General features: G+C 37.1%; 3 protein-coding genes across 3 annotated transcripts; 2 read left to right on the top strand and 1 right to left on the bottom strand.

The window, feature by feature from the left end:
- The first annotated feature begins 250 nt into the window (after window positions 1-250).
- Window positions 251-981, top strand: LOC126590821 (non-specific lipid-transfer protein 1-like). The gene is made up of 2 exons (XM_050256332.1): window positions 251-675; window positions 774-981. Exons 1-2 carry the CDS (start codon window positions 374-376, stop codon window positions 781-783), a joined length of 312 nt encoding a protein of 103 aa, XP_050112289.1. The 5' UTR covers window positions 251-373; the 3' UTR covers window positions 784-981.
- A 13,995-nt stretch (window positions 982-14,976) lies between these two features.
- Window positions 14,977-16,023, top strand: LOC126588316 (non-specific lipid-transfer protein 1-like). Its single transcript, XM_050253388.1, has 2 exons — window positions 14,977-15,359; window positions 15,806-16,023. The coding sequence occupies exons 1-2, from the start codon at window positions 15,022-15,024 to the stop codon at window positions 15,813-15,815; spliced, it is 348 nt and encodes a 115-aa protein (XP_050109345.1). The 5' UTR covers window positions 14,977-15,021; the 3' UTR covers window positions 15,816-16,023.
- Window positions 16,024-17,077: 1,054 nt separating this feature from the next.
- LOC126591254 (transcription factor RF2b-like) lies at window positions 17,078-20,254 on the bottom strand. The gene is made up of 4 exons (XM_050256842.1): window positions 19,316-20,254; window positions 18,480-18,612; window positions 18,004-18,088; window positions 17,078-17,881 (listed from the first exon to the last, which is right to left on the bottom strand). Exons 1-4 carry the CDS (start codon window positions 20,068-20,070, stop codon window positions 17,508-17,510), a joined length of 1,347 nt encoding a protein of 448 aa, XP_050112799.1. The 5' UTR covers window positions 20,071-20,254; the 3' UTR covers window positions 17,078-17,507.
- Between the last annotated feature and the right edge of the window lie 6,922 nt (window positions 20,255-27,176).

Below are 27,176 nucleotides of genomic sequence, written 5' to 3'. Positions count from 1 at the left end.
ATATTTCTTTCAGTTGTGCTCCATTTTTTTATAGATGAACCATAAATCATGATTTTATATTGGAGATTATTTAATTAGTAAGAAAGAATGACATTCTGATTTCAATTAAGTTTGAATATTGATTGTTGAGCTTTGTAAAATATATTGTCCAAAAATATATTTTTTAAATAAGAAGGCCTTTTTATTAAACTCGCATAGGATCTCCAAAATGTCAAAGACGGCCTTGCTCTCCAGTATATAAGGGCAATTAACATGTGTGTTTCCTGCCCAAACAACCTAAAGGAGAAAATATATTAACTGCAAACCCAGCAACTATGGCAAGGACTCCGGTGTGACGGTGTCTAGGGCGGCATTTACGGTCGTGCTATTATCCATGCTGGTGACTGCTCCTTACACCGTTAATGCAACGGTAACTTGTGGTCAGGTTGTCACCTTACTCACTCCATGCATCCCCTTTGGAGTGTTTGGAGGGGACGTGCCACCGGATTGTTGTGCCGGCATAAAAGGCCTGCATGATATACAAAACACCGCGGAGGATCGAAGAACTGCGTGCAGCTGCATTCAACAAGGGGCTGCAATGATTCCAGGATTAGATTATGACCGAGTTAACACGCTTGGGGATCGATGTGGTTCTCCTTGCCCCTACACAGTTTACCCCTCTACTAACTGCTCCGAGTAAGCCTTGTGTTAATTCATACACATTCCCGTTTTTGTTACTGAATTTTACGTACAAATTAGCATGCAAACAGTACATGGATGAAATTTATTTGCAGGGTAAACTGAATAATGCCTTTGAAATCAAGCTTCCTGGAAGACTATTCCTAAAAATCTAGCTACAAGAAGGGTCACTTATTGAAAGCACAATGCTTTATTTTGTCGCATTCGATTATTAATTATTTGAATATGGGTAATGGATCGTATGGATCGTATGTAATCCAAATTATGATAATAAAAACTCTTTCTTTCATTTTACTATACAAACGTTTATTTAAATAATATTGTTTAAAAGAACTGTTATTGACGCTTTGTTAAGTTTTTATGTGTTTGAAGTGCATGATGATTTTTTTGAATTGTCAATGATAGACGTCATTGTTCTATTGCTTCTGCATTTGTTTTAATTGTGAAAATTATATTTACATATCATTTATAATTTTGGGAAATGTAAATATTATTTTTACTCAAACGTGGAGATGTTTCATGTGATTCCTCTCTCAGTTCACGTGGTAGCCTTCTTCTCTCATTATTTTCAACTTACGAATTCCACCTCATTTAGATGTAAAATAAATCAAACGAAAATGTAAATTACATAAGTATGTACATCTTTCAATCAAGATCGATATTTTATTTTCAAAGTTGAAACAAATTAAATAAAAAAGATTGTACCGTTATGCATTTAATATAATTGTTAACCAATGTTATGTAACTGAAGGATTTTTGTTTTCAACCAATTTGAAAACAACAGGTTATTAGTAGAAACAATTAAATGCCATGTCCAAACGGTCAATTGAAATAAATTTGGAATAAAAACATAATTAGAAAAATTCATTGAATTTGTAGTATAAAAACTTAATTTGGAAAGTTAATTTTAAAGATATGGTCAACAACTGTTATACCAAAAGAAAATTAACTTGAATAAAAGAATAGAAAACAAAGGTAATTAAATTGCATATATTTGGTATTTAGCATGCAACATGTATGTCCCAATTGAAACGTTAACAATTACACTGCGGCTCCCCAATAAACAAAAAAAATGTAGAAGGTCCCGAGTTTGATGCTTTGGCTAGTGAGTTTGCTTGACTGTGACCACGAGTAGGGTGAAATTCTCCATAGCCTTTCCGAACTCGAAAGGGGTGCATAATTGTAGTTTGTCACCCGTTGTTCCCCTTTTGTAGGAAAAAAAAACATTAAGAATTGGAAAAAGAATTGATTTAGAGTTCAATGCAATCGAATGGACGATTTTTCTCGATAAGGTAATGAGACTTGCTGAGAGTACATGGATTCTTGCTAAAAATAAGCTTACTTTCCATCCTCAACACCCCAAAAGTGCAATGATGATTTATATATTTTTTTACAAAATTATTAAAGTCTCAACTTTGAAAAAGAATATTGGACACGGTGTTGGGTTTTCACACATTCATCCTAAGTTCGAACACTTATCTCTTTTAAATTATTGTAATAGCTTCGAACCCTTCTTTAATATAAAATAAATAAATAAACAAAAAAAAAACCTAACTTTGAATAAAAATTAAGGAGTCTTCAACAAATTCACTGTCGATCACGCCTGATCTGAAAAGGAAATATTAATAATCCGTAGCATATCTCTAATAGTTCAAAAGTGCTAATTAACAACAAAATCATCTCTAAATTAAATGGGCATTAATTTCCTAGATATACACCATTCTCCCTCCACAATAGCTATCACATATATATACATGCTAATATATCATGGCTGGTTAAGTGAAATAGTACACAGAAAAAAGCTGAAGATTAGAAGATGGCCATTGCACGAGCGCTGGTGCTTTTCTGTATTGTCACCTATGCTTTAAGCACAGGTCTGTGTAATACATATTTATTTTCATCAAATGGTGGAGTAAATTTATATTATATGTTATAGCTTTGTTGGTTTCATTAACATATTAGGCCATCTCCAACCGATGGCTGGCCAGAGGGCTCGTTTTAGCCCTCTGGCCCTCCAAGATTTTTCAAGATATTAATATTACAGTGGCCATATTTGCCTCCGTCTCCAACCGGGGCTGGCTGGCTGGCCGAAAGCAGCCAGCCCTCCAGCCCTCTCTGATCCCGTGGGGCCCTCCCAGATTCCCGAGCCCTCTGGCCTAGCCCTCAGTTGGAGACGATTTTAGGGCTATTTTCGGCCCTCTGGCCCTCTGGACCCTTCGGTTGGAGATGGCCTTATATGGTCATGATCGGGGACACATACTTTTCAACCAAACAATTTGACAAATTTTCTAAGGGCTTTTGTTCAAGAATGTGATTCAAAATATGTGAATGTATGTATTTCAAATTATCAATCATTTCTAGATCATTTGTGTAATAAAAAAAAAATAAATGTAAAACCATTAAGACATTCATTTATAGTGAAAAAAACAGACGGATTTGGAACACAAAATGATTGCCTTTAATCCAACGATTATATAGTTTTGGATTTGGCTGATTATTATAAAGATAATCTATGAAAAAATACCTAAAAGACAGGGTATAGGGATCGTAAGAAAGTGTATCAAAACAATGTATCATTCAATCCTAATCGTATTTCAATTGCATATGTCCTAATCCGATCTACATAAAACTGACCCATAAATTAATCAATAAAACTAACCATATATCGTATAGCTGACGGAGCTCAATTCATGTTTTACAGCTTTTCGAGGTGAAGCTGAACAAGACTGTTGCCACGAAGAAACATGTTGCCGTGATTACCTTCAACTTAAAATATGCAAGACGGCATCGTGCGATTATTTTTGTCTAGAGGAATGCGGGCAAAGTGGTTCTTGCATAGTTAAGGAAGTCCGTGGACTTTACCTTCCACACTGTCGTTGCTGCACTATACCTTCTCCTCCTCCTCCTCCCGGTGGAGAAATCCAAGGATCTTTTTCTCCGCGCCCCGTTTATTCACCAGAGGATAAATAACTTTTCAGTGCCGATAGATAGTGCAGGATGACATGATTGGAATGCTAATAATAATTTCATAAATAACTTTGGTAAAAAACTATATTGTCATCCTTTTCAATTTTGATGTACAAAGTGATGCCGTTATCAATAATAAAAGTACATAATTAAAAATTAAAATCTATAATTCAATAAACTCTACGCCAATGTTTGGAATCCAAAGTATTTCATTTCTTTTGCCACTTACGCTTAGCACTATGATTTTAGTGTTATTAGTCTCTACTTATAAGTGAGATTTTCTTTACAAGGTACAACTCAGGTACAACATTCTAAGAACAGTGCAGTTTTCAGTGCATCGTAAAGAAAGTCTCTCAACTCAACGTACTTATGTCCAATTCCATCATTAAGAATTTCAATAAGAAATGCTTTAAAAGTTAGAACACAATTAATCAAACAAGTCAAATAGAAAGAACAAACAGTCAATCAAGTGTGCTGTGAAGAAATTGGAGTCTTGCTTTGGTGACGCCATGAATCTTGGATTAAATTAACATGGAAAATTCAAAACCTAGTTGAAACATGCACAATTGACGGGGGATTCTAGCATACAGTTATGACGCAAGAGACAAAGAGAAGCACTGTTGGTATTTCAAAGTTTACTAACTCAATACCAAAAATATTTGGGTGATAAGTTTTCTAACTTTATCACACCTCTCACTATCACTCTCAATAAAATTGGACAAACGAAAGGAAAGAAATAGCAAGCTTGTTGATAACAAAACACTTTGATATATTTAATAAGAGTTTTCAAACTCAATTGTTTACAAGCTGAAATGGAAATGAGATTCTAATGGAATGGGAATTCGGATGGATTTTTCTAAAGCCTTACAAGAGACTTAATTATACATGCAAAAGTTACAAACCACTCAAGTGCTTTTTAATAAAAAAAAATACACACACATGCAATCAATGATGGTGATTACCATCTTTACACCCTTTCACGCACCACCTTTTGATGCACACACATGCAACTTTTCTAAAAAAAGTTTCACCACTTTCTGAAAAGTGTTCCAACAATTTCTGAAAAGTGTTCCACTACTTTCAGCTACTGTATTTGATTTGAACTTCCAACAAGGACATATCCTCCGTCACACTCAATAATCTTCCATGATTGGCATTACGCTGATCATAAATCTCTTTTGGCATTTGTACAACCAAGTATCCCTCACGGAACCCTTTTCCACAAGAAGGCTCAATACCATTTGAAATCTCCTTCCTATATTTTCCTTGAGCCATCGGTACAAGGAAAATTGAATTTCTAGCAGCAGCCCCATGACCTTCATAGGTAACAGACAATCAAACCCTATTTTTTTCCCTAGCCACCCTTGTCAACATATAGTTTGATATGCTTAATTTTTCAGGGTGACAATTTTTGCACGACATAGAAAAGCTACTTAAACCCAACACAGTTAGATTTGGTTGGATTAGCCATTTCTTTACACCAACACGAATATCTTGTTAATCATTGTGGGCATATATATAGTCTGAGATTGCTCAGACTTATTGTTGTGTAAAAAGATACTCATTAGTAAAGGAAAAGCTTCGTCTTCGTTCTTTCTCTCTGGCTTATCTGATAAGAATTCTAGGGTTTGTCAATATCTCTCATGGATTTTATAAGGAATGCTAACAGATGAAACGACACGAACATTATAAACAAGTTGAGCTAGAATCATTCGACACATGATGAGATTACGTCTGACACATGATGAGATTATGACTCTGGCCAGGTTGTCAGTCATTTTGGCAATAGTATTCTTATTTGTGACGGCTGCTTCCGTCAGTAATGCCACCATAACTTGTGGTGAAGTGGTAGTTTTTCTCACTCCATGCATACCCTTTGGAGTGTTGGGAGGCACAGTACCTCTAGATTGCTGTAAAGGTATAAAACGGCTGAATGCTGCACAAAACACGACTATGGACCAGAGGATTGCTTGCAGTTCCATTCAGGAAGGAGCTGCAAGAATCCCCAGGATTAATTATGACCGGATTAACACTCATGGTGATGTCTGTGTGGCTCTCCTTGCCCTTACAAAGTTTACTCTCTACTAAAGTCTCTGCCTAAGCCACAGCCTCCTCTGTGTTTTTAACTTTTTGTAAACATACCGCCAAAGTAGGGCTTACTTATCAAAATGCCCCTTGAACTATTGGTAAACTTTATCCCGTACTTTTGCAACTGTACCACTTTGTTTTCATGAACTTTCATTTTGCGTCTCAAATTGCACCCATTTAGTCTAATCATTGTAGTGAATTGTAAACTTTTTCTTACATTGTGCCTACATGAACTAATTCCTGAGGTCATGTTTGGCCAAAGCCCACGTAAGGAAAAGTTAATGTTCACTTGTGGAATTGACGAAATGGGAAAATGTGAAATGCAAAAGGGCAAAAGAAAGGAATAAAGTTTGGAGGTATTTGTTAATTAATAAACAAAAGAAATAGCATACTTATTGTACATATGGGTGCAATTCTTTTCAGGGTAAGCTGAATCCATGGGAGGATTGGAGAATGAAGAATAAAGCTTTCGAGAAGACTATTCCTCAAAGCTACAAAGCTGTATGTATGAAAAATTTATGTTCGACATTTTTATTTTTAATGCAACGATACTTCAATTAATATTTTTTGTAGAGTGCTCTTTGGATGATATTGTTGTGAGCATTAGCTCAAATCCGATAAGTAAAAACATCATGTTTATGGCTAGTACGGTGTACCGAACTTCAGTAAGATAAGGAAAATAAGAAAAATTTTATTTGAACTCATATTTTGTATCTCAACACTCAGCTTACTTTTTATACCCACATTGTATTTGATTTATCTATCATTATCTCTTTACAACCAACGTTATATTCGAAACCGCCCTAACTTATCAAAACTCAATTCAATCAAACTTCTTTTTACACTCAACTCAATCTACTTAAAAATAAAAAAATAAAACCCTAATCAATCCATCATCTCTCCATGGAGCAAAGCCCCTTCTCTCTCTCTTTAAAAAATCCTTCCATCTCCCATGGTTGTCATTCTGGAGAAATTTTTAGTTGTGACGGGAATACAGGTGGTACACCATGTATTTTTATGTAAGTGGTGAGAAATTTTATTTTTTAAGTTATTAACTTTTTAACACACATATCTCACCATTTATTTAAAGACACGTGTTGTACCATTTTGTGTGACGGTTACATTGAAAAATCTCTCATCATTTTGCACCCCTATCTACTCCTTCGTAGTCATCCAAACCTCTTCTTCTTCCTTTTCTTCATCATTTGACATCTCTAAATTTCTAGAGCACTAATTAGCTTAATAATTGGAATGTGTTCAATCGATTGGTTCAATTTTTACGCATTGATTCCTTTTTCTTTTCAATTAAATGAGCTTCTAGTTAGAGTGTTTAATGAGTTTGGTATGTTTCAATTAAATGAGAATCTTCTAGACTCTATATTCCTAAATGTGCTAGAAAATTGGGTACGTCCATGATAACTTTTGGTAGATCAATGAATATTTTTAACCGTGGATTATTTTTTGGGAGTTTTAACGAAAAGCCCACAGTACTGTTCACTTTAACGAAAAACCACATTTTTACACTAAAAAGTCAAACCTGGTACTATTCACTTTACCATTTATTTTGTCCTTATCATTAAAACTCAAAGTTTTAAAGCTCTTTTTTTTTTGTCGAAACCGTGGATATTTATTAGATTCAAAAGTTGCGGACAACAATTCTCATTACATTGAACTGTGGCTAAAAAGTATATCGCCTTTGCACGTTTTAAAGGCGAACTCATAGCTAAATAGTTTTTACTATGGAGCAAAACTTCGGGAATTAATCTAACTTGGATGTGTAATTGAGTTTATGCATTTTAATGATTAAACTGATAAATATTTCAACCGCATATGTATTTAATATCGTAGTATCTTTTAGCCTCTATATGCCACAAAAGTTGTGGACAAAAATTCACAATACATAGAATTGTGGTAAAAAAGTGTATCACCTTTGCACGTTTTATAGGTGAACTCATAGGTAAGCAGTTTTTATTGTTAACCAAAACTTCAGGAATTGATCTAACTTGAATATATAATTGAGCTTATGCATTTTAATGATTAAATTCATAAATATCTCGACCGCATATGAATTTAATATCGTAGTGTCTTTTAGCATCTATATTGGTATCTGTGGCAAAAAAATGGGTACCTCCATGAGAAAATTTTGTAGATCGATGAATATTTTCAATTTGAATATTTATTAGATACCAGAAATTATAAGTCTATTCGCAAAAGTCTAAGTCAATGCCACATACAATATTTGTTAAGATATATTGTCACAGCCGTCCCGAAATAAATTATCGATGGCATGGAAGTTACTAAATTACCTTTGGACGTTGAGATATAATTGAATTATCTGGTGGTGTGGTTTAAGTTTAAATTTATTTGGACAAATTCTAAATTTTTCATAAGTTTTGGAAAATCTTAGGACTCAAAGTGTTTTCTTTGGTTTTGGTTGGTCACCCACGTGGACCACACACACACACAAACTCTCACTCTTTCCTGTGCCTTCTTTCTCTCCTCCCTCTCGGATTTTTCAGAACATCCGCACAAACGTACATACGAACTTCAAAACCAACCATACACGCACAGATTGAGGATTCAAAGGGCACCATTGTGTTCCTGAGGTTCTTACGAGTTGAATGGTACCATTTTTAGGTAAGAACTTCTTCGAAAACTCGTGAAAACCCTAACCTGATTTTTTTCACTATTCATGCAATCGTAAAATCGTGTGTTTTTTGGGATTTCAAGCTCACATGAAGCTTTATGAGGTTCTCACGAAGCTCGGAGTGGTTCGTTGGAAAAAATTGGATGTCAAATCATCGAGAACGACGGGTTTTAAGATTTGCCGGAATATCGAGGCTTTTTTCGACGAGTTTCTGGTGGTTTCAGGGCTCGACTCAGGTATGGTTTTGTTCATCTTGGTGAGATCTTCAAAATGGTTCAAGTTTCATGAAGTTTGGTGTTAAAATGAGAGAGAAATTAGGGTTAGAAACTTTTCCAGAAACCGGCGAACAGTCACCGGTGTCTGGTGACTCGTCAGGGAAGAAGAAGCATATTCCGTCAGTTTTGACGGAATATGCTAACGGTGTAAGGCAACGCCGTTAGTTTTTAGGCAGAATACCCTATATTTTAACGGAATATTCCTGACGGCATTAAACGAAATATTCTTGACGGCATTAACTGTCGCCGTTAGTGTGCCATGCATGTGGCGGCACGTGAAGAGTTGGAAATTTTTTCTAAAAATATGGGAATGTTCGTGAGGTTGTGTAGATCACATTGGTATATTCAAACACCTCATTTGAGCATTGTATGATAAGTTATTAGCTAGTATTGGTTATGTGCTTTAAATTAACATTTTTATAGTTGTTTCGCATATAGGGAGACTTATCCTGAGGACGGGCGTAGTCAAGGGTGACTCGGGGGCTACGACCCTTCGACATACCAATGAGTGGGCTTTTGGTTTTTAGTATATACTTATATACTTTATATTTTCCCAAAAAATGTGTTTAAATGAAAGTATGCCTTGAAATGCCATGCATATAAATTTATGTTCAGTATATGAATTAGTATATGATGCATTATATATAATTGTGGTGCTGTGGATGCTCAGGTAAGCCCAGGTGAGTTTATAAATTGTGAATGTAAATAACGGTTGTGATTAATTGAGAAACATTGAGCTCATAAACCTGCACCATAGTGTTAGTGATTTAGCCAGAGATATAGCACATGCCTATTTATAATGTCACATCCCGCACCATATGCTCACATGGGATCCAATTTAGGTGCACAGTTTTGTCGTACAGACCATTATAGGTGGTTCCGACTCGTAGCTGACTAGCGATTTATTGCACAAGTATCATGAGAGCGTAGCATTGAGCAAAACTATATCACACTCAGTCTTGTCGTACAGACCACTACAGGTGGTTCCGACTCGTGTGCAGATGTAGTGTCGTATAGGTCACTGGCGATGACTCCGGCTAGATTGATAAATGAGCTATGAACCTTTGCGGGGGTTCCGGCTAATATGTTATTTTCCATGAATTTATTTTCACCTGAGTTACTTATTCTGTTTTATATTTTTGGCATGGCATACTTATGATTATGGATATGTGAAGCATGAATTGAAATATATATGTAAATATATATTTATATTTCATTTATAGGAAAAATTATACATGTTTTACGGCGAGGGGTTAGAGCATTTGATAAATGAAATGATTTTGAAAAGCTTTGTTTTTGCCCACTCACGTTTTTTGTTTTGCACCCCTCCAGGTTTTAGGTTGATTTGTTGTTGGTGGCATTTGAGGACTGCACCTAGACTTTCTATGCTCTGATTAGGTGTATTTACACTTGTATCTCATTCCTAGCACTTCCTCTTTATTAGTGCACATTAGTAGCTTTCGATTTTTATTTATTCGTATATCTATTATCCTTATCGTTTCTGCACTGTGCACATGGCTACGTCACCCTCACGTGACGGCCAGCACGCCGTGACTTAGGTCGGGATGTGTCATATATTTAGGGAACTGTGATTTGCACTCCAAAAAATCTTATTCTACACTTTGCACAAGTGTATTTTTCTTTCTAATTATAGAAAGTTTGGAGTACTAAATAAGATTTTTGGAGTGCTAATAATAATTTTCTATATTTATATACATTTTATTTTAGTTTGGAAGTCGACTTCCTTTTTTTTTTATCAAGTTGGGAGTATCACTGACTATGACCCTATGCGACTAGTTGTTGATTTGTTTTGAAAAATCAACAATATTTCTTGCAATGTCTTGGCTATGAATAATAGAAAGAAAATGGTCATGATACAAGCTGAATAAGAGTAGTACTAATTAGTAAACAAATTGTGCATGATGTTTACTTATAACCAAGTGGCATGAAGGGACAAATATGTATGTTTCATGCATGACTTGGAATAGTATTAATTAAACTCACTTAACAACAATAAATAAAGGCATTATCTTAACTTAGAGGTGGTGAGCAATCCCATTAAAATAGAACTTAATATATACATATTAAAAACAAAAACAAATTGATGCAAAATATCTCAACGACTAATACATGCATGAAACATACACATTTGTCCCTTCATGCCACTTGGTTATAAGCAAACATCATGCATCCATAAAACTTTACCTTGCGAATCCAACAACCAGAGAAATGAAACCAGGTGGGCCTGCAAATATTCCCGAGAAACAAACAGAAAAAACAATCCCTTCATGCCACTTGGTTGTTAGCAAACATCATGCACAAGTTGTTTACTAATTAGTATTACTACTATTAAGCTTGTATCATGACTGTTTTCTTTCTGTTATTCATACGCCAAGACATTGTAAGAAATAATGTTGATTATTCAAAACGAATCAACAACTAGTTGCACAGAGTCACAGTTAGTGATACTCCCAACTTGAAAAAAGAAAAGAAAAAAAAAAGCAAGTCGACTTCCAAACTAAAATAAAATGTATAAATATAGAAAATTGTTATTAGCACTTAAAAAATCTCATTTGGCACTCCAAACTTTCTATAATTAGAAAGAAAAATACACTTATGCGGAGTGTAGAATGAGATTTTTGGAGTGCTAATAACAGTTCTCTAAATATGTCTTAACAAATATTGTATGTGGCATTGACTTAGACTTTCGCGAATAGACTTATAATTTCTGGTATCTAATAAATATCTAGATTGAAAATATTCATCGATCTACAAAATTTTCTCATTGAGGTACCCATTTTTTTGCCACATATACCAATATAGCGGCTAAAAGACAATACGATATTAAATTCATATGTGGTCGATATATTTATGAATTTAATCATTAAAATGCATAAGCTCAATGATACATTCAAGTTAGATCAATTCCCGAAGTTTTGGTCAACAATAAAATTGCTTACCTATGGGTTCACCTATAAAACGTGCAAAGGTGATATACTTTTTAACCACAGTTCTATGTATTGTAAATTTTTTTCCGCAACTTTTGTGGCATATAGAGGCTAAAAGATTCTACGATATCAAATCCATATATGGTTGAAGTATTAATCAGTTTAATCATTAAAATGCATAAATTCAATTACACATCCAGGTTAGATCAATTCCCGAAGTTTTGCTTCACAATAAAAAATGCTTAGCTATGAGTTCACCTAGAAAAATTGCAAAGGTGATATACTTTTTAGCCACAGTTCAATGTAATGTGAATTGTTGTCCGCAACTTTTGTACCTAATAAATATCCACGGTTTCGACAAAAAGTTATCATGGACGTACCCATTTTTCTACCACAAATAAGAATATAGAGCCTAGAAGATTCTCATTTAACTGAAACATACCAAACTCATTAAACACTCTAAGCAGAAGCTCATATCGATTATTAAGCTAATTAGTGCTCTAGAAATTTAGAGATGTCAAATGATGAAGAAAAGGAAGAGGAAGAGGTTTGGATGACCACGGAGGAGTAGATGGGGGTGCAAAATGACAACCATGGGAGATGGAAGGGTTTTTTAAAGGGAGAGAAGGGGATTTGCTCCATGGAGATGATGAACTGGTTAGGGTTTTATTTTTTATTTTTAAGTATATTGAGTTGGTTGTAAAAAGAAGTTTGATTGAGTTGAGTTTTGATAAGTAATGGCGGTTTAGGAAATAATGTTGGGTGTAAATAGATAATGATAGATAAAGTAAATACAATGTGGATATAAAAAGTAAGTTGGGTGTTGAGATACAAAATATGGATTCAAATAAAATTTCCCAAAAAATAAAATGAAATTTGGTAACGAGTACAAGAGTTATTGCTAAACATAAGCCTACTTTCCATCATCAAGTCCTCCACAATCCATTATTGTTTTTTTGTTTTTAACAAAATGATTAAACAGCCTTAACTTAAAAAAAAATAAATTAAAGAGTCTTCAACAAATTCACTGTCGATCACGCCGGATCTGAAAAGGAAATATTAATAATCCTTGCAGCATATCCTAATTAATGGTTCAAAAGTGGTAATTAACTTTCAACCTCTAAATTAAATGGGCATTGATTTCCTAGATATACACCATTCTCCCTCCACAAAAGGAAATCCAGTTAAAGGAGTCTCCGACTACATCACCATATGCACATATATATATATATATATATATATATATATATATATATATCATGGCTGGTTAAATGAAATAGTCCACAGAAATTTGAGAAGATTAAAAGATGGCCATAGCACAAGAGCTGGTGCTTTTCTGTATTGTCACCTATGCTTTATGCACAGGTCTGTATAATGCTATAGCTTTGTTGGTTCACGCTATAGCTTTCTTCTTTCATTAACATATATATATATATATATATATGGTCAGGATCCGGGATACATATTTTTCTAACAAACATTTTGACATATTTTCTTAGGGCTCACTACGTAATCTCTTTCAAAAAATGCAAATGTCTATTTCAATTTATCGATCATCCTTGCAAAGACAAACCCAAAACCATTAAAACATTCATTTGTAGTGAAAAAAAATGAACGGATACAGTTCGACATATAGTTTTGAATTCGGTTGATTTTATGAAATGATCTTTGAATAAATATCTAAAAAATAAGCGATTCAAATCCTTGAAATATAATTTTTAGTGGAACCTAAGAAAATGCGTTAGAATGTATGTCAAAACAATGTATGTCTCTCGATCCTAATCCTGTTTCAATTCATATGTCCCAATCTACATAAAACTGACCAATAAATCAATAAAATTAACCATGTATCGTATAGCTAAAAGAGCTCAATTGATGTTTTACAGCTTTTCGAGGTGAAGCTTATCAAGACTGTTGCCAGGAAATACCATGTTGCCGTGATTACCTTAAAAAATGCAAGCCGACATCGTGCGATTATTATTGTCTAGAGGAATGCGGGCAAAGTGGTTCTTGCATAATTAAGAAAGTCCGTGGACTTTACATTCCCTACTGTCGTTGCTGCACTATAACTTCTCCTCCTCCTCCCGGTGGAGAAATCGGAGGATTCGTTTCTTCGCGCCCCATTTATTCACAAGAGGATGAATAATATAGTCCAGGATGACATAATTGGGGTGCCAGTAATAACAAATTTCATAAATAACTTCGGTAAACAACTATTTTGTAATCCTTTTTAATTTTGATGTACAAAGCGATGCCGTTATATCAATAGTAAATGTACTTAACTAAGACTTATAATTCAATAAGCTCCCAGTGAATGTTTGGAATTCAAAGTATTTAATTCGTTGACCACTTAGCATTACGGTTTAGTGGTATTATTCTCTATTAAGTCAGATTTTCCTTACATGGTGCGACTCGGGTACAAAATAATTCTAAGAACAATGCAGGTTTCAGCACATCATAAAGAAAGTATCTCAACCCTACGTACATAGGTCCAATTCCAATTTTAAGAATTTCAATAAGAAATGCTTTAGAAGTTAGAACAGAATTCAATCAAACAAGTAAAAAAAGAAAGAACAAACAGTCAATCCGGTGTACTGTGCAGAAGTTGGAACCTTGCATTGTTGACGCCTTGAATCTTGGATTAAATTTGGCATGGAAAATTCAAAACCTAGTTGAAACATTCATAATTAACGGGGGATTTAGCATACAGTTATGTGATGGGAGAGACAGAAAGAGGAGGGTATATCTCGGGTCACGCTAAGAATCTTAGTCTTTGACATTATTGAGCCCTATCCAAGTAATAAGAATTGATTAGCCACGCATCCTTATCCACAAGAAGGCTCAAGACCCTTTGAATTTTCCTTCCAATAATTTTCTTGAGCCATCTGTTCAAGGAAGATTGAATTTTCTAGCAGCAGCCCCATGACCTCCATAAGTAACGACAGACAGTCAAACCCTATCTTGTTCCCAGGCCACCCGTGTCAACATATAGTTTGGCATACTTAACTTTGAAGGGTGACAATTTTGGCACGAAAGGGAACCCTACTTAAACCCAACACAGAATTAGAATGTGGTTTGGGTTAATTTGCCGTTCCTTGACATCAACATTAAGATCATATTAGCTTACACCATCAAACACGTGTCATTTAGCTAGTTAATTAATTTGTCTAGTTAGTACGTGCTCAGTTAGGTCAGCTTTGTTCTAATTAGTCAGTGTGGGTCAGGACATGTCATGGATTTTATGAGGAATGCTACTAGATCAACGAGTTTTATAAACAAGTTAGTTAGTGTTTAAGTCATTCGATACATGATGAGATGGCACAACCGCACAAGCTGTTGTTCATAACATCACACTCTATATATAGCCCCATAAACATGTGTAGTACTCCTGCCCAAACCCAAACAAAGGCAGCTAACCATGGCCAGGTTTTCGGTCATCGTGGCAATAGTGTTCTTATTTGTGATAGCTCCTTTTGTCAGTAATGCCACCATAACTTGTGGTGAAGTGGTAGCTTGGCTCACTCCATGCATACCCTTTGGAGTGTTTGGAGGCACAGTGCCTCCAGATTGCTGTAAAGGCATAAAAGAGCTGAATGCTGCACAAAACACGACGATGGACCGGAGAATTGCTTGCAGTTGCATTCAGGAAGGAGCTGCAGCAATCCCCGGGATTAATTATGACCGGATTAACACTCTTGGTGATGTCTGTGGCTCTCCTTGTCCTTACAAAGTTTACCCCTCTACAAATTGCTCTGCGTAAGCCTCAGCCTCCTTTATGTTTTTAACTTTTGTAAACATACCACCAAAGTATGGCTTAATTATCAAAATCCCCCTTGAACTATTGCTAAAGTTTACCCGTACGTACTTTGGCGACTCTATCACTTTGCTCTCATGAGCACTCATTTTGCGTCTCAAATTACTATATTTAGTCTAATTTATTATAGTGAACTTTTAACTTTTTCTTACATGATGCCTACGTGGACTAATCCCTAAGGTCATATTTCGCTGAGGTCCACATAAGAAAAAGGTAATGATTCACTTAATGAAAATTGAAATAGGGCAACGTGAAACGCAAAATAAAAGTTCAGGAGAAAAAAACAAAGAATAGAGTGATACTATTGTGATAGTTTAGGAAGCATTGGATAATTAATAAACAAAAGCAATAGCATACTAATTGTATATTTGGGTGCAATTTTTTTCAGGGTAAGCTGAATCCATAGGAGGATTGGAGAATGGAGAATAAAGCTTCCGAGAAGACTATTCCTCGAAGCCATATATCTAGACAGACCTCTTAGTTGTTTAAATCACAATGCTTTTGTGGAACTTAATAATTTGGAAGGGTCGAATCGTTCTGTATAAGGATTGTACGTAATCCATTACCATCTATTAATAATAAAATGATCCCCTTTTATACACAAAATCAGTGCCGGCCCTGAGGGTGTGCAAGTAGTGCCACCGCATAAAGCTCCCAAAGGCCTCGATTTACGATTTTACTTTTCTGTATATTTCATATATAAATTTAAACGTGCAAAGATATAATCAATTGTTCTCTCAATGCAATTCTCTTGAGCGTATTATCCTTAACCTAGGAACTGGGTTCGAGTCCTCCCAATGGTGGTATTTTTGTGTGTTTTATTTTTAATTATTTTGGTATCTAAAAGCATGGTTTTGTGTTTTATTTTAATTATTTTTGGTATTTAAAAGCATGGTGTTTTAAACCCAAAAACTTAGGGGAGGCAAATAGGCAACTAGCTACCACACCAAGAATTTTTTTTTTCTTTTACATTATTATTTTTTATGATTAAAAATGTAAAAGAAAACATAGCAACTATAATGTTAGACTTTTTAAGGGTTTTATTCTCTTTTTTTATATATTTTTTATTTTTATAAATAAGGAGTTTCGAACTCAAAAACATAGGGATGCAAATAAGTACCTAACCACCGGTCCACCACCTAAATTTTTTTTTTTTTAATCTCAATTCATTCATAATCATAAAAATTAAAATGTAAAAGAAAACATAGCAATGAAAATTCTATACAATTTAAGGGTCTCCGTTAAAGTCTCACACAGGGCCCCCATAATCTCAGGACCGGCCCTGCACAAAATATACGCATTGTCTGTATGTATGAACAATTTATCTATGACATTTTTATTTTCAGTTTTGATAAAACAATAACAACAACAAACAACAACAAAACTTTTTCCCACTAAGTGAGGTCGGCCTAGTTTTGATAAAACAATACTTCAGTTAATTTTTTGTCAAGTATTCTCTAGATGACATTGTTCGTGAGTCTATTTCAAATTCGATAAGTAAATACATCCGGTTTACAGCTACCACAGTGTGCCAAGTTTCAATAAGTAACGGGTGACCCTGCCAATAAGACTCCCCACTTTGCAAGGGTCGGAAGGCGGACGTCTACCGAACTTCAATAAGTTAAATAAAAAATAAAATAAAATAAAATGAAAAACTAGATGAGTAAATTTTATGAATATGATTTTCAGAAAAGCATGAATACATCAGAAAGGAAAAAGAAAAATGTGGCAGTAGTACACAGAGTTACAAGGTATTACATAACAAACAAGATACAAAGGATGAGAATGCTGCCATGAATTGACAGCATCTCCACGCCCATGGGAATGACCTTCCATTCCCAGAATTTATAGCACCCCCATACACAAAAAATCAACCTCGAACAGACAGATGAAAAGGGTGCCTCCCACTTTTGGGGAACAGCCCTAAGAATAAACAATTAAGAATAAATTCTTGACACAAATTCAATAAATAATGAAATAAATATGGAGTAGCCTCTCTAAATGATCGGATATCAATCTATGAACAAACCTACCAGACAGCGTGTGCAATGGACAAGTCAGCAGGCGAGCAGCTCGACAGCCAGTTTGTGTCAAAAAGTAGAACTACTTTCACTAGCAGAAAGCGAGGGGTCTTCAGACTTCACGAGAGGTGCTCCTTTGCTACCAATGTCGAGTCCCTGTAACTGACCGACAGGACCATTCTGCAACATATCTGAAAGATGAGTACGAGAATTTGCCTGATGCAGGTGTTGGGTTGGCATACTAGACTGGGAATGATTGAATTGTGGCAAATGCATGGTCTGGTGACTAGCCGGTCCTGGTTGTTGTTGAAGCGGAAAATAAGCTGATGGATGGTTGTATGGCATCTGGTGCATTCCCAAGGTGAATGAATCAGAAGCACTCATCATCTCCCCTGTGGCAATCTTGAGCCTCTCAACCTCCTTCTTCAGTGCTTCGTTTAATGCTGCACGAAATATTTCAAACAAAATAAGTACCAGTTGGATTAAGACCATTCTCTTCTGATATAATTCAGAAATAAGAAAAGTTTTGAGTATCAAATATGATAAAAGTTGGCATGTTGCTCACCATCGCGCAACTGAGCTTGTTGTTCCATAGATTGTAACCGACGCTTAAGTTCTGTGTTTTCAGTACTCAGACCTGTTGTGTCCCTCTGTAAGTGACAAAAAACAAAAAAAGTCATAACCTTTGACCAATTAACAAACATTTGTGTATATACGTAAGAAGTGAGCAGAACAACACAGTCCAGAACCAAATGAAGGCTAAATATTAACAGAACATTGCAGCAAAGGATGAATTGATGAAATTCTATTAAAATACTTGCTCCAAGTATCCTTTGTTTTGATTGACGAATACCTTTTTTTCTTTCCATACTACGTGTCATCTATCAATTTAAAAATGCATAACATAGAGCGATTAGCAATGTTAGATCACAAAAAATGGCTGAACAGAGATTTCATGTTTGATTTTAAGGCAGTGTTGTCAGAAAAGATGTGCACATGCAGTACATTTAACGAAAGCTGCTAAAATACACCGACACAAACCTGGAATAACGTAAGTTGGGCAGAAAGAGTGGTTGCTTCTGTTTGAAGGGTCTGAACTTTGCGCTCAAGTTCTTGCATATAGCGTGCCTTCCGTTCTTTTGAGCGAGCAGCAGACTGCCGATTCGCCAGTATCCTATATATGACAACCAAAATGTAAGGCTCCCAAAAATCCCTTAACCGGAAACAAATAGAGTTCAAGAAGTTTGTAGGCAACTAGGCACACAAGTCTTGCATGCCACCATGAGTTTTTGAATGTACAAAACACTCGTACAGCAGTAATCTAAATGGTTTGCTTGGGTGAGAGAAAGTACTCCATTGATACATTCTCGCAAAATACGGTTATTGCTGTATCCATTTCATGCATGCAAAAGCATATATAACTTGAGGAAAAGGAAAACTATGATGCATATGAATGAATCTCAAATAGGAGGACGATGGATTCATACTTTTCCAAATTTTATAAAATATTATTCTCCAAATAGAACCTTCATGCAGTTCAATTCTAATTAACACTCGATCTCAGTCGAAAAGGAAAGTCTTGAAAACCGAGAAACAACCTACCTCTAGTAGTGAATTCTAGCAAAGGCAAAGCCTTTGATCAGAAAAATAGCTGGTTTGTGGCAACATCAGTTACTAATATTTTTTTTATGCTAATTTGCAGTTTCTGGAATTCAGTTCATTAAATTCAGCATTTATATGTTCGCGATTTCCATATCCCCAAAACCCAATTAGGATTCCTTCTCACATTTCACATTTTCTCAGCAACCAAACAGAATGCAACAAAACAAAGCAACCCAGAAAGAAAAAAAAGGAAGAAAACAGAGCATTTTGCAGACCTTTTGGCACGCTTGGGATCAAGGTTCCAGAGCTCCGCGAGCTTATCAGGAGGCATAGCTTTTTTGGCATCCATGACCTCCCCAAACACGCCGGTCGACGTGGACGACCCATCCACCGAGCTGCTATACCGGTGCCTGGACAGCTTCTTCTCTCCTCCTCCATCACCGCCACCGCCATTCCCATTGGACCCACCATTAGGCCCACCATTGGGCCCATCGTTGCCGCCGCCATTCTGATCCGACGAATTATTGGACCCGCCAAGCTTGTCGAGGTCAATGTACGTGGAGAACAGGTCCTCCTCCGATCCCATCTCCTCGAGACTCGCCGTCGACGATCCGCCGTTAAACGGATCCGCCGCTGCCGCGGACATATCCACCATGTCCTCCGACAGCCGAAAGCTCACCTCCGAGTGGGCCCTCCTGTGGCTCCCGCCGTAATCGTGGTGGAGGTGGGACCCGTCCGCATCTTCCCGGATGAAAGGGGAGGCAGAATTGCCCAGCATTGTCGCCAAGCTCAGGGATGTAGACGTGGTGGACGAGGTTGAAGACGAGGACGTGGCGGCCGCTGCTAGTCCCGAAGCATTGGCATTGCCACTAATGCCAACGCTTCTGGGGAGCTGTGGGATAAGATTGGATTTGGGATTCAGATTGGGATTGGGATTTGAATTGAAGGTGAAGAAATTAGAGTTAGGGTTGGGTTGTTGGAGGAGGTGTTGATCTTGGTGCATCGGCGGGGTGGTGGTTTCTGTGGACATTGTGGGTTTGTTTGTCCCTCCCTCCCATGTGTTTCGCTCCACTTTGTGTCTTCTGTTCGGTTTCTGTTTTTGTTTTTTTGACTTCTTTTGTTTTGTTTTCTTTCTTTCTTTCTTCCCTCGTTCGCAAGAAACACAATGTAAAATTTAAGTCATTACCATTTGTCGGAGAGAACGAAAAACGATAAAAAGTAATGTTAGAGAGATCAACATTTTTTTTATGTAAAATCACCTCTTGATATACTTTTTGTCACGTACCATGCATGATTGATTGACGATAACACAACTGCAAAGTAGACCGGTGATCAAACAGTCCAAAACACCGATCTTGATGCCTTGATTGGTGGAATGTGTCAATCACATTGTCATTGTCAACGTACCCAATGGTGGACACTGGTGTTTATTCAAATGAATTTCTATTTTTCTAGTAAAATTAAGGACTAGTCCTAAGGCTCATTTTACATCCAACTTTAATGTTCGGAACTGTCTTTTTTTCAAGTTATAGTCTATACATCATCTTTGTAGAATATTAATCAAATCGAAAATGTTTGGGACATCCAATTATGTTCAAAAAAATTGACAAACATTATATTTTAAGAAATATTGAATTTTTTGGAATAAAGAATTAAACATAGATGGTTTGAATAATTGAAATTCGACGTATAATGAGTGGTCCATATTTTTACTAAAAAATGAGAACCTCTTTGAATAAAGGCTTTGTTACATTATAACATCAATAAACGATGTTCTTAATATATTAATAATTTTTATAAAACAATAATACCACGTAACTATATTATGAGTAAGAAAAAAATTACTTGAATGAAATTCAGAAATAGAATAAGCCTTGCCCCCTTAGTAAGCTCCGCCTAATTACAGGAGTCAACAAGAACAAGATTCAAATAAAAAAAATGCAAGCTGGCTATGCATGGATGGAACTTGAGTGGACGAACCATTGTCCAAGTGTAGGGGCCACACAAGGTTCAGTTTCTGCTCATTGGGTCCATTGGCTACCATTAAAGAGGGTGACATCAAATGAAAGGAAAATACTTTGCCACGAATTGAGATTCTCTCTAGATCTCGACATTCGGATTCAACATAATCAAAGATTCGAACTACTTACGCGAGAGAAAGAGAGACTCGAACTTTTAATTGTGTGTGGCGGACTAGTGAGATGGACTAATGGATATCTAAGTTAACCGGCTCAGGACACAGAGATCTGGATATGATGATCTATGAATGAAGACTTAAATATAGGCGGTTTGAATAGTTAAAATTCGAAGTATAATGCGTAACGACCAGTCCCCGATTATTACGAATTTTATAATTTTAAAATGTGATATTACGAAAATGCTCTTCGAGGAAAATACGTTGACTTTTGTTGACCGTCTTGTCGTGTCACGTAAGATCTGTTTTCTTGATGTATCCTAATAGTACTCGTCGCTACAAATGCGTGGGCACAAACAGAACGCAATTTGGAGTTATAACGAATGAGTTATTAACAAACAAAGTTGAGGACAAAATGGTCATTGCTCATTTTCTAGAAGGCTCCAGATTGTTGGAGCACAAATCTAGAAAGCCACTTGTGTGGCTAGGATGGAAAAGAAATAAGATAAAGAAGGGATGTGGATGGATAAGAAATAGAGAAAATGAGGAATAAGGAGAGGATGATGCCCAATTGGGAGAAGGGAGATGAGAGAGTGACCAATCAAAGAGAAGAGAAGGGAGGGAGGAAAGACCCAGCGAACCAGACCCTCTTTCTATGCTCCAACACTCATTTGTGACCCGGTTAGAACCCGACCTCCACGTGTGATTTTCCGATGGTTTTGCGCCATTTCTATGACGAATTGGGACACCTCATCAATTGCATCCATCATCACGACCCTTCTTCTTCGATGTCCACCCACAAAACGATGGAATTTGGCCCGTGTTATGGCGAGTTACGACAGTAGCCGTGTGCCCTTCGTCGGCGATCCATCTTTTTCTGAAGACAATCACATCAATCTCCACCACCATTAGACTCCCCTTAAGCCTAGGAACAAGGCTCAAACAACCTTAGGGGTAGCGAAGCACCAATGACGGCAAATCGAAACCCACTCTTTTTAGGGTTTCCAGCAAGATCGAGGGAAATTAGTGTCTTTCCCGGCCAAATTAGGCTTAGTCACAATTATGAAACTTGCTCCACTCATTGAGATATTTATTCCTGTAAAATTTTAGAATTTTTGGAGTTGTTCAATTTTCCGATGAGTCGGGAAGGCCGTCCGCCATGTGCGTCGGCACATGGGGGAAAACCCGAGGTCTCTTCTTAGGTTTTTCGACATGCCGAATCCCAATCCACCGTTCGTTTTTCCAAATTATAACGTTTTAGTAGAGTTTTGCTAAAATGTCCCTAATTGTGTTTAGGCGCATTGGCGAGAAGCGATGTCATCCTCGCTAGTTCAAGCGGTTCTTGGGCAATAAAATCTGTGAGTGGACCCCTTCCTAACTTATATGTTTTCTTAAAATAGTTGCCTAGCATGCATTTCGTATTTCATGATTTGAGTATGTTTTATATTATGGTTTATGAACTTCCATAATTACGGTTTACGAAATATTCATAATTTTATCGAAATTACGTTTACGAACGGTTATGAATTATTTGATTTGCATATATGGATTTCTATTGATCTCGAATATGACTTATATAACGGTTTTATGAACATAAATTATGATTTCATGAATACAATTTATCTTGGATTTATGAGATGAGACTTTGAGCTAGTGAGCTTCGATGTTTGATACGAGATTTTGAGTTATGTTTTTGGTACTTACCTAGAGGGTTATCATACGGCACATCCGCACACCATGGGTACAAATGTCTATGGCCATAGTATTGAGAAATTATTTCATTACATTTATAATTAGTTACACTGAGGTATTTATATAAACTAGATTTACACAAGTAAAGAGAATAGTTACAGTGGTAACTATTTGTAACTATTCTAACAACTAACTAACTTGACTAACACCAATGTTTTACAATGGTAACTTGCTCTTCACACCCCCTCAAGCTTAACGGAGAAGGTTGAAGTGAAAGCTTGGATCGAAGATGAAGAAAACGTGGTCTTGGCAGAGATTTGGTGTGAATATCCGCTAATTGATCCGCACTGCAAACAAATTTGACAGTAAGAAGCTTAGCCAAAACTTGCTCACGGATGTAATGATAATCGATTTCAACATGCTTTGTTCGAGCATGAAAAACCGGATTTGAAGCCAAGGCAATTGCAGAAACATTGTCACACCAAATTTATGGCAAAGAGGACAATTTGAATCCAATATCAGAGAAGAGTTGACAGATCCAAGTGATCTCAGCAACGGTATGTGCAAGGGAGCGGTACTCAGCTTCGGTAGAGGATCGGGCAACTGTGTGCTGTTTCTTTGCACTACAACTAACTAGACAAGGACCAAGAAAGATGCAAAAACCACCAGTGGAACGTCTATCCCACGAACATCCTGCCCAGTCAGCATCGGAGTAGGCGTTTAGAAGTATGTGGTTTTGGGAAACTATAAGCCAAATCCAAGTGTCCCTTTTAGATACCGGAGGATGCGTTTCACGGCTTGAAAGTGAGGCTTCCGGGAAGAGTGCATAAACTGACACACCAGATTAACCGCAAAGGATAAATCAGGCCGGGTCCATGTAAGATATTGGAGGGCGCCAACAATAGAGCGATAGTCCTCAGGATTCGACAACAAGGAACCAGTGTGATCAAGCTTGACAGAACTAAGGGGAGTGGCACATGGCTTTGCCCCATCCATTTTGGTACGCTTGAGAAGATCCAATATGTATTTGGATTGATGAATGAAGGCTCCTGAGGTGGATTTCTGAACTTCCAGACCTAGAAAGTAATGAAGATCGCCAAGATCCTTTATTGGAAAGTTAGAGCTCAACTGAGAAATGATGGTGTTGCAGACACTAGAAGAAGGTCCGGTCACTATGATATCATCTACATACACAAGAACCAAAACCAAGGTAGGTTTATGCAGCACAAACAGACTATGATCAGAGTGTGAAGCTTGAAATCCCATGGAGAAAAGAGCAGATTGAAGTTTTTCATACCAAGCACGAGGGGCTTGCTTTAAGCCATATAAGGATTTCTTCAAGTGACAGATATGAGTAGGATGATCCTGATCAATGAACCCAGGTGGTTGAGCCATATATACATTCTCTTTCAAAGAACCATGTAGAAAAGCATTACTTACATCCAGCTGGTGTAAAAACCAGTTTGATTGGACGGCGAGGGTGAGAATGATGCGTATAGTCACAGGTTTAGCAACCGGGTTAAAAGTATCACCATAATCAATGCCCTTTTGCTGATTGTAACCTTTTGCAACGAGTCTAGCCTTGTAATGATCCACAGAGCCATCTGGTTTCCTCTTAATTCGGAAAACCCATTTACAGCCAACCAAATTATGAGTGGAGGTAGAAGGAACAAGCTGCCAAGTGCCTGTACTTTGTAAAGCATTGAATTCATCCTGCATAGCAGCCCTCCACTGTGAATGTTTGGAAGCCTGGAGATATGTAGTAGGTATAAACTCACTGTCAAAATGAGAAGGCAGAGGATGTGTTGTGGCAGTAAGGGCCTTAGGTTTGTATATTCCTGACTTAGAGCGGGTTTGCATTGGGTGAACAGAGGAAATACGTGGTACAAGATGTGGTGCAGGGTGTAGAGAATAAGAGGCTGGGAGAGGAGAATAGGGAGGTGAGGGAGGTTGCAGAGGTGCAGGACAAGGAGCAGGAGAAGTAACGTGCTCAGGTTGAGTAACTTGCTCAGGTTGAGTAACTGACGCATGTTGAGTAGGTGAGGAAGATATGGGTGGTGGAACACGGGAAGTGAAAGAATTAGGAGAATAAAGATTGGGAAAGGTAAGGGAAAAATGTGAGTAAGTTTCTGGGGTATGGGGAGTGGAGGACTTTAGAAGGTGGGGATCATGAAAGGGAAATGTATGTTCATCAAAATGAACATGTCTAGAGAGATAAACCCGATTAGTGAAGGGATCTAGACATCTATACCCCTTGTGAGCTAAGCTGTAGCCAATGAAAACATACATCTTGCTCTTGGGATCTAATTTGGAATTGGTGTATGGTTTTAACCAAGGAAATCATTGACATCCAAATACCCGAAGAGACTTGTAATCTGGAACTTTCTTGAAAAATTGTTCCCAATGGGAAGACTTGTTGACTGGAGGTAGGCGATTGATAAGATAGACGGCAGTAAGAAAACCTTCAACCCAGAATTTGTGAGGAACTTGTGAGGCAATAAGGAGGGTTCGAGCAGTCTCAACAATATGTTTGTGCTTCCTTTCAGCACAACCGTTTTGCTGAGGAGTGTAAGGATAACTGAATTGTTGCTGAATGCCATGGAAAGACAAATGATGCTTGAAGTTAGAACTTGTAAACTCACCCCCTGAGTCTGATCTTAAAGTGCCAATTTTGTAACCAGACAGATTCTCAATAAGAGCTTGGAATTGTACAAAAATGTGAAACACTTCCGATTTATGTTTGAGAAGATACAGCCAAGTATATTTGGTAAAATCATCTACAAATATGACATAAAAGCGATAGCCACTAACAGAACATACTGGAGCTGGCCCCCAAACATCCGCATGAACTAATTCAAGAGACCTAGAAGTAGTACAGAGAGATTCTTGAAATGGTAACTTGGCACATTTGCCTAAAACACAATTGGAGCAGAAGAATTGTTGAACATTATTAGAAACAGGCAGTATAGACTTTGATAACAGTGATCGAAAAGTCTTGAACGTTGGATGCCCAAACGTTGATGCCACACATGAGAAGAGGTCCTTATTGCAGAATGAGCATGAACCTTCGGTGCAGGTGAAGAAGAAGCATAAAATGGATAGAGACCATTGCTGACAGGAGCTCTAAAAAGCATCATCCCCGTAGTAAGATCCTTGACATGGAAGTCAAAAGGATTGAGGGTTAATGAACACCAATTATCACGCAAGAACATATTGGCAGAAAGAAGATCATGCTTCAAGTGGGGAACATGTAACACATTCTTTAATTGAAAATCTGCAGAAGGTGTTTTAAGTAAAGTAGAACTAGTATGGAGAATTGGCAAACCTTGGCCATCTCTAATGTAGACTTTATCTGGACCAGTATAGGGCTGTGGATTCTGAAGATGATGAATATTATTGGTCATATGTGAGCTTGCGCCGGAATCCAATAGCCATGGTGGTGGAGAAGAAGTACTAGAAGATGCATACATCGCAAGTTTGGCTGGCGGAACACGGCCTTGAAAAGTTGGATTCATGCGGTGGGAACAGTCAATGGCAAGATGTCCAGTGTCCTCACAAATTTGACACGGAATGACTGCAGAGGTGAAAGAACGGAAGCCACGATTTCCACCTCGATTTCCACCACGATTAGTTGAGGAATTATTAAACCGATTGGAACGATGACGGTTGTTGTAGGTCCTTTGAGAAGTGTTCCGCTGAAAATTACCGCGATTATTGCTAGGGTAATAATTCTGAGAACCATTAGACTGAGCATTGTAGGCCTGATGTGGTGGAGGTGTAAGAAGCAAAGGAGGAGCATTGGAAACTGCTGGAATAGAGGTGAATGCCTGATACGGTTTAGAGGAACCTTGAGATTGCTTGCGACGAGCAAGAGCCATTTCTTTGCTAAGAAGAAATCCATGTAGATCATCAACAGTAGTATCAGCAAGACGAAATTGAATTGAATCCACGAAGGAATCATAGTCATCAGACAAGCCATTAAGAATAAGGTGAAGGAGATCTGACTCCTCAACTGGGGCACCGGCAGCAGCGAGAGCATCATAAACTTCTTTGATGCGTTGCAAATATTCAGATATTGTGGAAGTGCCTTTCAACATCAATTGAAAATTCGATCGCAATTGATGAATGTGAGAACGAGAGACTCCACCGAATCGCTTCTCAAGATTTTGCCAAAGTTCACGGGAGGATTGAACACCAACAGTAAAGGGAATCAAATCCTCAGAGAGAGTGGAATTGATCCAAATAAGGATGTTTTGATCCTTTTCATACCAGATCTCGAAGGCTGGATTCAGAATCGAGGACAAATTTCC

Source organism: Malus sylvestris, chromosome 11 (genome assembly GCF_916048215.2).
Source record: "Malus sylvestris chromosome 11, drMalSylv7.2, whole genome shotgun sequence".
Lineage (NCBI taxonomy): Eukaryota > Viridiplantae > Streptophyta > Magnoliopsida > Rosales > Rosaceae > Malus > Malus sylvestris.
This window is presented reverse-complemented; position numbering and strand designations above follow the sequence as displayed.